The sequence below is a fragment of the Arachis hypogaea genome, chromosome 9 (assembly GCF_003086295.3).
Source record: "Arachis hypogaea cultivar Tifrunner chromosome 9, arahy.Tifrunner.gnm2.J5K5, whole genome shotgun sequence".
Lineage (NCBI taxonomy): Eukaryota > Viridiplantae > Streptophyta > Magnoliopsida > Fabales > Fabaceae > Arachis > Arachis hypogaea.
Genome location: NC_092044.1, coordinates 107,562,685 through 107,574,713, shown reverse-complemented (window position 1 = coordinate 107,574,713; position 12,029 = coordinate 107,562,685). Strand labels below are relative to the sequence as shown.

The 12,029-nt window shown below is 29.8% G+C and overlaps 1 protein-coding gene across 1 annotated transcript; it reads left to right on the top strand.

Moving 5' to 3' along the window:
- The first annotated feature begins 6,582 nt into the window (after window positions 1–6,582).
- On the top strand, window positions 6,583–9,579 carry LOC112711555 (putative RING-H2 finger protein ATL61). Its single transcript, XM_025764235.3, has 3 exons — window positions 6,583–7,341; window positions 7,559–7,656; window positions 8,808–9,579. Exons 1-3 carry the CDS (start codon window positions 7,183–7,185, stop codon window positions 9,232–9,234), a joined length of 684 nt encoding a protein of 227 aa, XP_025620020.1. The 5' UTR covers window positions 6,583–7,182; the 3' UTR covers window positions 9,235–9,579.
- Window positions 9,580–12,029: the final 2,450 nt, after the last annotated feature.

Here is a 12,029-nt window from a genome sequence, read left to right as displayed (position 1 = left end):
GGTTATATATTATTAGTAAGATGTATTAGTTTTCTAATACAACTAAGATATAATACTTTAGAATTAATGATATTTTTATTGTTTTTTCAGAATATAATTGATCTTTTTTTTACATCAAAAATATTATAATTATTAGAATATTTAATGAATGTAATTTATTCATATAAATTTTTTTTAAAATTTTTGTTATGTATATTGTTTGATGAATAAAGATCTTATTCTTTATATACTTAATCTATAAACTGAGACAAAATTTAGTCTTTACAAGATATTTCATCTCAAACTCTTCTTTTAGATTTTTTATATTTGTTGGAATCTCTTCAGAAGTTTCAATAATATTTAAATTATCAACGTATACAGCAATTATAATGAATCCAGATATATATTTCTTTATGAAAATATATAAGCAGATATCGTCATTTTTGAATCTCTTTTTGGCCAGATACTCAATTAATAAGACAATTATACCACATTCGTCAAGATTACTTTAAACCATATAAAGATCTTTGTAATTTGACTGAGTATAACCCCTGTGAATATTCATTGAATGGTTTAGATATCTTTAGTTCTTCAAGAATTTTCATATAGATATCATGATTGAATGATTCGTATAGATAAGCTGTCACCACATCCATTAGATGCATATGTAGTTTATAGTATGTAGATAAACTGAACAAATAACGCAATGTTGTTGCATCTATTACAGGAGAATATGTTTCTTCATAATCTATACCAGGTGTTTTGTGAAAAATCTTGTACCATAAGTCGAGCTTTATAGCGTACAACTTCATTTTTCTCATTTCGTTTTCTCACAAATATCCATCTGAATCCAACAGGTTTTACGTCTTCTCGTATACATACTACAGGTCCAAAGACTTCACATTTTACAAGTGAGTCTAACTCAGCCTTCATAGCTTCTTTCCATTTTGGCCAATCATTTCTTTGTCAATATTCTTTGACTGTTATTAACTCAAGATCCTTACTTTCATGCATGATGTGTAATGCCACATTAAAGACATAATTTATCGAGATCTCATCATTTTCACAATTTTCAAGTACCTGGACATCTTTTGGCGTTAAAATTATATAAAAATTTTGGATAACTGCACGTGTCTTTATTATTTTTTTATCTTTTTTAACAGGAATAGTATTTACCTATTTTTTTTTCGAGAATTTTTGTCTTTAGAACCAAAAGGTCTGATTTACTATCTTTTGGCGTGAATTTGTTTCAGTGCCCATTTGTCCAACTAAGACATCAATTTGAGTTGGGACATTTTCAACTAGTATATAGGATTTAGTTATCCTTTTCATATCAGAAAATGTATCAAGCAACTCATTTGTTATTCTTTGCAAATGTATAATCTTTTAAACTTCTAATTCACATTACTTTGATCAAGGATCTAAATGCATTAAGGATGATGCATTCCAATTAAGTTCTTTTTCAAGAAATTTATCTCTTTTCTTAATGTTAAAAATTTTGATTCATCAAAATAATAATTTGCAAATCAGACTTTAAATACATCTTCATAATGTAGATACCTTACTATAAAGGAAGAATCATATCAATATATATTTTCAATTTTTTTTGTCCCATTTTAGTGCGATAAGGCGGGACAATTGGAACATATATTGCACAACTAAATATTCTCACATGGAAAATATTTGACTGCTAGCCAAAAGTTAACTGTAGAGGAGAGAATTGGTAGTAACTTATTGGTTTTAGGCGAATAAGTATTGCGGCATTTAAAATAGCATGTCCCAAGTCGAGATTGGGAGATTTGTTCTCATAAGTAAAGGTCTAGCAATCAACCGGAATCGTTTAATCAGTGACTCTACTAGCCCATTTTGTGTATGAAGTTGAGCTAATGGATGTTTAACATTTATATCATCGGCCATACAATAAGCATCGAAAGATTGGGAGGTGAATTCACCAGCATTATCAAAGTGAATTGGTTTGATTGAATTTTATGAAAACTGTGCTTTTAATCGAATAATTTGAGTAAATAATCTCGTAAATGCCAAATTACGAGAAGACAATAATCACACATGTGATCATCTCGAGAATGCATCTATTAGTACCATAAAGTATATAAAGGATCCACATGGTGGATGAATTGGTTCACATATATCTCCTTGAATTTTTTCTAGAAATTTAGGGGACTCAAATCTAATTTTTACTGGTAATGACCTTATAATTAATTTTTCCTGAAAACATGCAGCACAACATTATTTACTAGATTGAAGAACTCTTTGATTTTTTAGTAAATGTCTGTGGGAGTTTTTAATAATTCTCCACATTATGGTTGTTTCAGGATGATCCAATCGATCATGCCAAGTTATGAATTTATTTGAGTTAGTAAACTTCTTGTTTACAATGACATGTGATTCAATTGCACTAATTTTAGTATAATATAACTCAGAAAAAGTTAGGGTAACATTTTTAATATAACCTTTTTGTTTGAATCATGATTGGTGATATATAAGTACTCATAATTTTCCTTATTTATTGTTTCAGTATGATATCAATTTCGGTGAATATCTTTAAAATTCAACAAGTTTCTTAGAAATTTAGTGGACACTAGTGCATTATTTATTATGAAATTGTTCTTTCGAAAAACAAAATTATAACTCTTCTAGAGTCTTCTATCACATTACCTAAGCCAATAATGGTATTAACATATTCTTCTTTTAGTACAAGATGAGTAAAATATATACTACTTTTGATAATAGTATGCAAACTTACATTATGCACAAGGCAAACATCTTTATTATATATTCTTGCCATTTTTTCAAAGACAAATAATAATAATAAGATCATAAAATGAGTAAATACATGCGCAATAAAGTTATATTCCTGATTGAAACTGTTTGTATAAGTAACACTACATAAAAATAGTATCATATACTAAAAATCATCATCATCATCGTTATAGAACTTGACACATTTAGTAATTTTAAAATTCTTGAACATAAATATTAATCTTTTATTAAACATTATTTATATATATCATATTTAAAATTTAAATGCATAAGAGATAAAACTTAACAAAAAAAAATTTCTTACATAATTTATTTATAAGTATTTCATGACTACAAATATTAAACTTTTCAATCATTTATCGGAGGACTGATTTTTCAAGAATCCTAAAAAAATTAGATACTCCATAGTGAGTGGTGTAATTTTTAACAACATCCTTTGAAACAAAATTTATTTTCTTTCATTTGTCATTCTTTTTTAATGATACTTGATAAAGATCAACTAAATGTCTTGGGGTACGACATGTAGGGGTGGCAAGTGGGGAAGTCCGCCCCGCCCCGTCTAGTGAGGCGGTCCTAGAATCCCACCCCGCCCTGCCTAACTGCAGGCTGGCGGGCTAAGCCCACCAAAACTCTTTTTTTTTTTTACTATTAACTACTACATAATATATAATTTCACAATCATATTAATAAATTTTTAATTCTTAAAGGCATAAAAAATTATATTTTTTATATTCATAAACATTAAAATCTTTGTAACTATAAATATCTAATAAACATAATTATAAACAAAGTTTTCATCCAAAATATAAGTATAAATATTCTCTCCAAAGCAAAATAAACATAATTTAAAACATAATTATAAATATTGTCTCCAAAGTAACATAAACATAATCCAAACCACTGAATTTTTATCTTCATAATCTTGTAAGTTAGGTTGGGAGAAGTTAGGTTTTGGCTAAAAAATTATAAAAATACCCCCTCACTAAAAAAACACTAAGCTCAGCGGGGAAACCCGCCCCGCCCCGTCAAATTCCGCGGGTTAGGCGGGCTTTTTTTATTTGGCAGTCCTAGTTTTCCAACCCGAGTTGCCTTTTTTGGTGGGTTACGCGGGCTGGCCTGGCGGGTTTAGCCCCATTTGGCACCCCTGACAACAGGTACGTGACTAATGGTCATTTTTACTACAACAAAAATATTTATTCTCTATTGATTATTTTACCTATTTTTCTTTTTTTTATCCCACTTCTAGTGAGATTCTTTTTTGCAAAAATAATTTTCTTTCTTCCATAAATTTTCTTGTTACCAAAGTCTTGCCCTTAGCTTCTTTTAGGGTTATGATTTGTCGCATTTACTTCAGGAAATGAGGCGGTGCCAGCAGGACGTGCTTCATGATTTCTTAAAAGCAATTTATTGTTACCTTCAGCAATAAGAAGGTAAAAAATTAGCTCAAAATATTTTTTAAATTTATTTCTCGATACTACTGCTACATGGCACATTCAAGGCATAGAAGGCTGAGAAAATTTTCTCTAACATGTCATTATCAGTTATCTTTTTCCCACATAATTTCATTAGTGAGGTAATTCAGAACATTGCTGAATTATACTTATTTATCGATTTAAAATCTTGTAGGCACAAGTGTGTCAACTCATATCGGGTTTGAGAAAATATTATTGTTTTCGGATGATTATACTTTTCAAGGTTCTTCTACAGATCTGTAAGATCTTTTAGTGTGAGATATTATTTTTTAATCCTTTATAAAGATGACGACAAAAAAAAATTATGGCTTTGACTTTATTCTTTTAGAATACTTTATTTTCAGCTTAAATAGTATCTCTAAGATCTATTGAATTAATATGAATTTCAACATCTAATGTTTATAATAAATAGTTATTTTTAAATATATCAAGAATATTAAATTTAAGATGAGAGAACTTTGGCATAATAAAAATTTATTATCTAAGTATTTTTAATTTTTAATTAGAATCTCATAATGATAACATTTTTTGAAATAAATAAATAAATAAATAAATAAATAATTAAAAAATATAAATAAAATTTTAATATTTATATTCACCAATATTATTATTTCACTATAATAAAAATAATTCATATATATTCACTGACATATTATTATAGCATACACACATATATATAGAGAAAGAAGAGTATTTATGTTATTATCGTGTGTATTTTTAATCTGAGACCATGCCTAGAAGCATGGTCCCATAACAAAATATGTTTTTTAAATTTTTTAATAATTGGTAAATAACTTTTATTTAATTTTAATTACAAATTAATTTTTTATATATTATTTAATTATAAAATTTAATTTTTATTTTATAAATTATTATTTTATCATTCATCTATCATGTTTATTAATAATAAAAAACAATAACAATAACAAAATAGATCTTCTATTAATCATAATAAATATTTTGACAATTTTAATCAATCAGAATTGTATCCTTGATCTGTTACATCCGTAAACGCGGGTAAAATCGTGTTTTTTGAAAATTCAATTGATTGAACATACAATACCATTGATTAAATTTCTGGATTTTTCAAAATTCAATCGATTGAAATTGCTACACAAACGATTGAATTTTGTAAAGCATGTAAATTTTTTCTAATTCCATCGATTGTTTGTATTACCCAATCGATTTATGTCTTCAAAGCAATATGGATTTTCACAATTCAATCGATCGATTAGTTGTGTTACCCAATCGATTGGATTGTGCTTGTATATTAAGATACTCTAATCTTATATTTTCTTTAATATTAAGATTATAAATTGGTGAATAATCTATCATCAATTACTCAATCCTACAATTGAAATCGTTTAATAATCTCTTGGATTATCAATTTTTTTTATTGTTTTTGTTTATGTTTATCCATCTATTTAATATTCAATTTTTTTTTATTGTTTATCATTATCCTTAAGCTGCAATTTAATTATTATAAATTAGTACCACAAAATAGAGTATAAATATTAGAGATTTGTTTTGGCTGCTCATCCTATTGTTACTTATCGATTGAAATTGAAAATATTTTTATTATCATATCAATTGATTGAATTTGAAAATACCATTAATCACATACAAACTTCAATCGGTTGTATTATCATATCAATTGATTAAATTTTGATATATCATTCTAATAGCGTAGGTCAATTGATTGGGTAACACAACCAATCGATTGAATTGTGAAAACCCATTGCTTTGATGACTTCAATCGATTAGGTAACACGAACAATCGATTGCATTAGAAAAAAATCACATGCCTTGTAAAATTCAATCAATTGTATTGTATGTCCAATTGATTGAATTTCCAAAAAACACGATTTCACCCGGGTTTACGAATGTAACGGATCAAAGATAAAATTCTAATTGGTTAGGATTGCCAAAATATTTATTATAATTAATAGAAAATCTAATTCATTATTGTTTTTGTTTTTTATTATTAATAAATATGATAGATGAATAATAAAATAATAATTTATAAAATAAAAAATAATTTTTATAATTAAATAATATATAAAAAATTAATTTATAATTAAAATTAAATAAAGACTATTTAGCAATTATTAAAAAATTTAAAAATATATTTTATTATGAGACTATTTAATTTTTCAAACGTTTTGGAACTATCGAATCCAATGTCATGCTTCTATTTATATTTTATATAAATATACGAGTTACTTTTTTTAATTTTATTAAGTTCAATTCATTTTAAGAATTTAAACTTTTTACTCTTGAGAAACTGACGCCGCCTATATAAAAAAACAAGTCACATATTATTAAATTTAAATCACATCCATATCACAACGGTTTTAACATTTTTTTTCCCTTTCGGTGCACAAACCAAAATCAATAGCCTAAATGTGTTTATTTATAGATAAATTAACAAACAGATTTGTCAGCAAAATTCATAAAATAAGTAGACTACAAACTACAAAGTACGACTTAGTTAGATCTAAAAGAAAATTCTGGGCATGGTGATGATGATGATGATGTTAGCACTAAAAATGAAGAGCAACTGAATCTATCAACTTCATCTTCTTCTTAAACTTCAATCCATATCCAAATCCCAATGCAATGCAGCTCTTGTTTCTCACTCTCACCATGCCTTCTTCTACTTCTAGGGTTCCCTTTTTCTCTCTCTCTCACACACTCTTTCACTCCGAACAAAATCCAACACTTCCACCAATTCTCACGCATTCCTTGATTCCATTCCCCTCTCAGCTCCCTTCATGCAAAAACCCTACCCACTTCACATTCCTCTGATATCGTCGAAGCCTCTTTCTGCTTCACACTCCTCACTCTTAATTTTTTTTTTCTTTTCTTTCTGGAATCTGATTTTCAGGGCTGCGTTTCTCGAATTGGGGAGTGAAAAGTTTTGATTTTTTTTTTTTTAACTTTGATCGCGATGATTTCTTCTGGGCTCAACTTGGTGATGACTGTGATTGGGTTTGCGGTGAGCACCATGTTCATTGTGTTCGTGTGCACGAGGCTTGTCTGTGCTCGAATCCACTTGAATGCTTCAAGGAGATCCTTTCCCATTGCTTCCAGATCCAATCTTAGCATGGTGATGAACATTCTCTTACTCTTAGTTTTGTTCACTTTTGAATATCATTTATTGGAAGAAATTGAAATCAAATAAGATAAGGTTAATCTTATTTTGATTTGTTCGGATTTGCTTAGCTATGTGAATTATTGTAGTTGAGTTTTCAGAAGCACTGTGTATGGTTAGTTTTATTTGCATTGTGTTTATTATTAGCAATTGGACATTTTCATGTGTTTAGATGGAACGGGGTTGGCATGGTCTTGAACGCACAGCTGTAGCTAAATTTCCAACAAAGAAGTTCAGTGACAAGTTCTTTTCGGCTGAAGAAAATTCTCAGTATGTTCATCTATCTGTTTCTGTAAATTACTTATCATGTTCGGAGAAGGCTTGTTAAGGCTCTAGATAGGAAGAGTGGATCAAATGGGGAAAGTTCTGTAGTTAAAGGTAGCGAAACCTATGAAAACTTTTGGATCGAAAGGTTAAAATATAAGTAGTTTAAAGATGGATATGTTTTATGATCAGAGGGTACTTTGGTGTCGTTTGATCTACATAGTTGACCACAAGGCTTAGTTGCTGCCATTGTTAGTCCATCTATTGTTATAGTTTCATGTCATGACTCATGTTAGCTTAATCCCCTGTAATTTGCGCAGTTTGTATTCTCTTTTGTTTATAAGTGATCCTTCTCCACTCGTTTTGCATTTTCTTAGACCGCAGTATCTATCATTAAGTCAACTAGGTAAGAAAACCACTATCTGTTGTACAAATTTAGTAGTGCCTGCATCTCAAATTTAGCTAAACCAACAGCTATCTGCTAAAAGCATAAATGTTTGAACTAGTTAATTAAACTGTGTAATAGATGGTGCCTTCACGACTTTGCTGAGTCTGCATAGTGTTACAAGTTTGTTCAGTACTTCAATTGTTGCTTATCATTTGTAACCTTCTGTTTCATGACATTTCAAAAGACTTCAGGACTCTTAGATTTCAATTTTGCTCGTGTTCATAATTATGTTTATTTGGTTCACTTTTTATGAACATTACTTTATGGTTATCTTCATGAACCTCCCCCACCCTCCAAAAAACAGGAAGATTTATCATTATACTATCCTACTTTTTCAACCACACACAAGTCGTTTACTGGTTTTCTTTCCCTTTGTTGGAGAGAAATACATTAATCTCATAATGAGAGGTGAATGTAACTTAAGCATGGGAGATAAGTGAAAAATTATTAGCATCATCAGGTACTTGTTGTGTGTCTAGCTCTTAAATTATGGGCTAAAAGATTATTCCAATCTGGTAACTTTGTTCACCATATTGGAAATTTACATTATTGTTGTAAAGGTGGTTACACCTTATATATATATATTTTTTTCATTAATTCTTAAAGGATACACAACATGAACAGCCATCTGATGAAATTTGTCATGTCTGAAAAAAGGGCTTCAGTCATTATTCCTGGTTATAGATATTTAATTTATCTGTATATGCAGGTGTACAGTCTGCCTCTCGGAGTACCAAGGTGAAGATATTCTGCGTATCCTTCCCTACTGTGGACACTCATTCCATGTGACCTGCATAGACTTATGGCTGCAGCAGAATTCCACTTGTCCAGTTTGTCGAATATCATTGCGGGAATTTACTGAGAGAAAGCGGTTAATGCAACCCTTATTCAGCTCTGCTTTACGACCTCATCGCAGCGCAGAATCCATTGAGAACCCCCATTATCTCTGTATGATGGGTGATAATGGGTTACCATTGAGAACCCCAGACAACCATGGGGCTAATGTGATGCAAGAGGACAGTTTTCCATCCGAGGGTGGTGGAGCAGATGCTACAGATAGCATCACCTGTCTTATTCCGGACGATCTTGTTAAAGATGAAGAGAAGAAGCATATAGAGAGCCCGTCAAACTTCTAGAGACCGGTTCATGTAAATCCACTTTTTGATGCGGTACTCTGAAATCACAAATTGAGCAAAGGTCATCTTCCGAATATGGGTCAAACTCCATTGCATGCTGAAGGATGGTTGACTGCTTTGCTCTTAGTGTATATGTAGCCATGAGTTTTGTTTTCCCTCACTGGGTTTACATTTTCACTTTCTCCTCTCTTTGTTCTGTTCTTTAGCTTCAACACTAGCTAGTGTTTGAGATTTATTCTTCCTCTCCTCTCTCTCTTTCTCTCTATCCTTGTGTGTGCATGTGCGCACGCATGTATGTTGTAATTAGTTGTAAGACCATAAATTGCTCAAGATAAATTGGAGCTATATCTCTGTGTCTTTGCCTCTTCTGGCCATTGATGTATGTTGTTGTTTTGGGAACACACAGTTATTCTAGCTAGGTTCTAGCTATCTTACCCCTGTTTTTTGTTCAATTATTATTATTATTTTGAAGGGATATGCAATAATGTTGGGCCTTGCTTTCTTAAGAAAAGGCACGGACATTGTATACTTGAGATTGAGGGAAAGGGATACCAACATGAGGATCACCTTTTAAAGATATGGTCCCTTTATTTAAAGTAAGTATTTGAAGAAAAATGACCACCTTTTGGATTGTTTTATTTATAACTTCTTGGGTCCAGTTGTCTCTTAATAGGTGGAATCTGCTTCCTTCTTTCTTCATATAAATGGTTTTCACTTTCCAAATATTTTCATCATCACTGTGGCTCCAGTTGTTTTAATTTGTTGCACCACCTGTGACATGGAAATTTCATTCACCTTTTGAGGTGACACCATATAAATTAGACAGAGAAACCATATGCAATAGAGTATTGCTACTAAAAACAATAACTCTCCACAAGTCTACATGTTTTTGAATTCATATTGCTATTGAGTGAGTGATATCATAGTTTCTCTAGGTTGGACATTGGCATATACTTTCAGTATGATTTTTTATTTTTCTTTTATTTATTTATTTATTTGTTGGGGGATGGGGGTGGGGAATATGAATGCTGATTGGTTTTATGTAGTAACAAACAAGGCATCCTTGCTGACATTTCTCTCATTTTAAGAGTGCTGGGGGTCATTGGACACCAATCATAAAAAGGACTTATGGTAGTATGGTACATACATAGTACTATAGTATTTATTTACTTTATTTAAAGTGTGTCCCTTAAAATAATAACTTTGGCATAACTTTTGTTTGTCCCAATGACAATGACTACTTTTCCATTCAGTCATTGTTGGGAGACTTTGTAAGCCAGTTTAGTCAGAGTGTGTATGAGATCTTATATGAATTTACAAATAGCCTTTTGTCTGGAGAGTGTGTCTCCTACTAATAATCTCCTTTAGTTAGAATTTTAGAGTTTATCCGTTCTATTTGTGATGAATGAACTCTGAAGTTTTAGATTGTTCAGCAGGTTGAATTCATTCATCAGATTCAGATTATATGTCTTTCACCCTTTTTCATGATTACCAATTATTAAAGCATTCAAACCTCTGATTACAAAAATGATTGCAAAAAATGTGTTGAAATTCTACAGAAACATTTATATCCACTAATTTACATTATTCATAATGTTTCTAAAATAGAAACAAAAAGATGAATAATTGTTAATATTCTTAGAAGGCCAAAAATGTAATTGACCGACAAATAAGGGAGTGACACACTGACACCTGACACAGTTGAAACACTGATTAAAATTTCTAGTTATATCTTAATGGTGCTTATGACTAATACAAGGATGGTTATCAAAAGTTTTTTACCGCAGAGCCAATCTTGATAATATGAGAAAAATCAAAGGACATGAGTGTATATTGTCATTGTTCGAACTTCGTAAGTTGGAGTGTAAGTTCCATATACGTGAATAGGAGAGGAAATTGTCAAATTCTTTTTGAGAGATATTTTTTTTAAAATTAGTTTTTGAAATATTTTTTCAAATTAAATTCGTTTTTTAAAAATTTTAAATTAGTCACATTAATTTTTTTGTTACTTTTATTGTTAATAAAGTCAAAATTTACATGTGACACATTAAGTGACACTATACATTATATCTAAGATTTTTTTTCTAATATAAAATAAAAAAATTAATTAATTCCTGAAACAAGATTTTTGAACTTTATTTTTTGAAATACGATTTTTTTTTTTATAATTAAGGCAAGTTCGCCGCACCCCAACGAATTCTAGAGTGAGTTCGGCAAACTATTTAAATATGGTGGGGCCAGTTTCATTTGTCCCTTTCTTTTTCAATCTCTCCTCCAAATTTATTCTGTTCCTCCTTGCTGTCTTTTCGACGTCTACGAAGTTTATTGTGGACGACATTCTCAATTTCAGGTCAGTAAATACTATATTAGTTAGAGTTACTTTTTTTTTAGCTTAGTTAGAGTTACTGTTTACATGTTAGATAAAGTTACTAGTTAGAGGTTGCATGTTAATTAGAGTTACAGATTTATTGTTTACATGTTAGTTAGATTTTTTATGTTATTATTTTTAAGTACATTTGCTATTTATTGTCTATAACATGTTAATTAGTATAACAAAGTAAATTGTTAGTTAGTTTAGTCAGAATAATTAGTTTAAGTTGTGAATTAAAATGTAATTAGTAGAATAATTAATTAGGTTAAGTTAGATTAGAAAGAAATATAATTAGTAAAATTTAGGGTTCAATTAGTTATTAATTAGGGTTGTTTAGGGTGTTAGTTGGCGGCGTCATGTAGTTGGGTTCAATTTAAATCAGTAAGTTTAGAAGCAATTATAGATTCAAATATATTTTTTAATA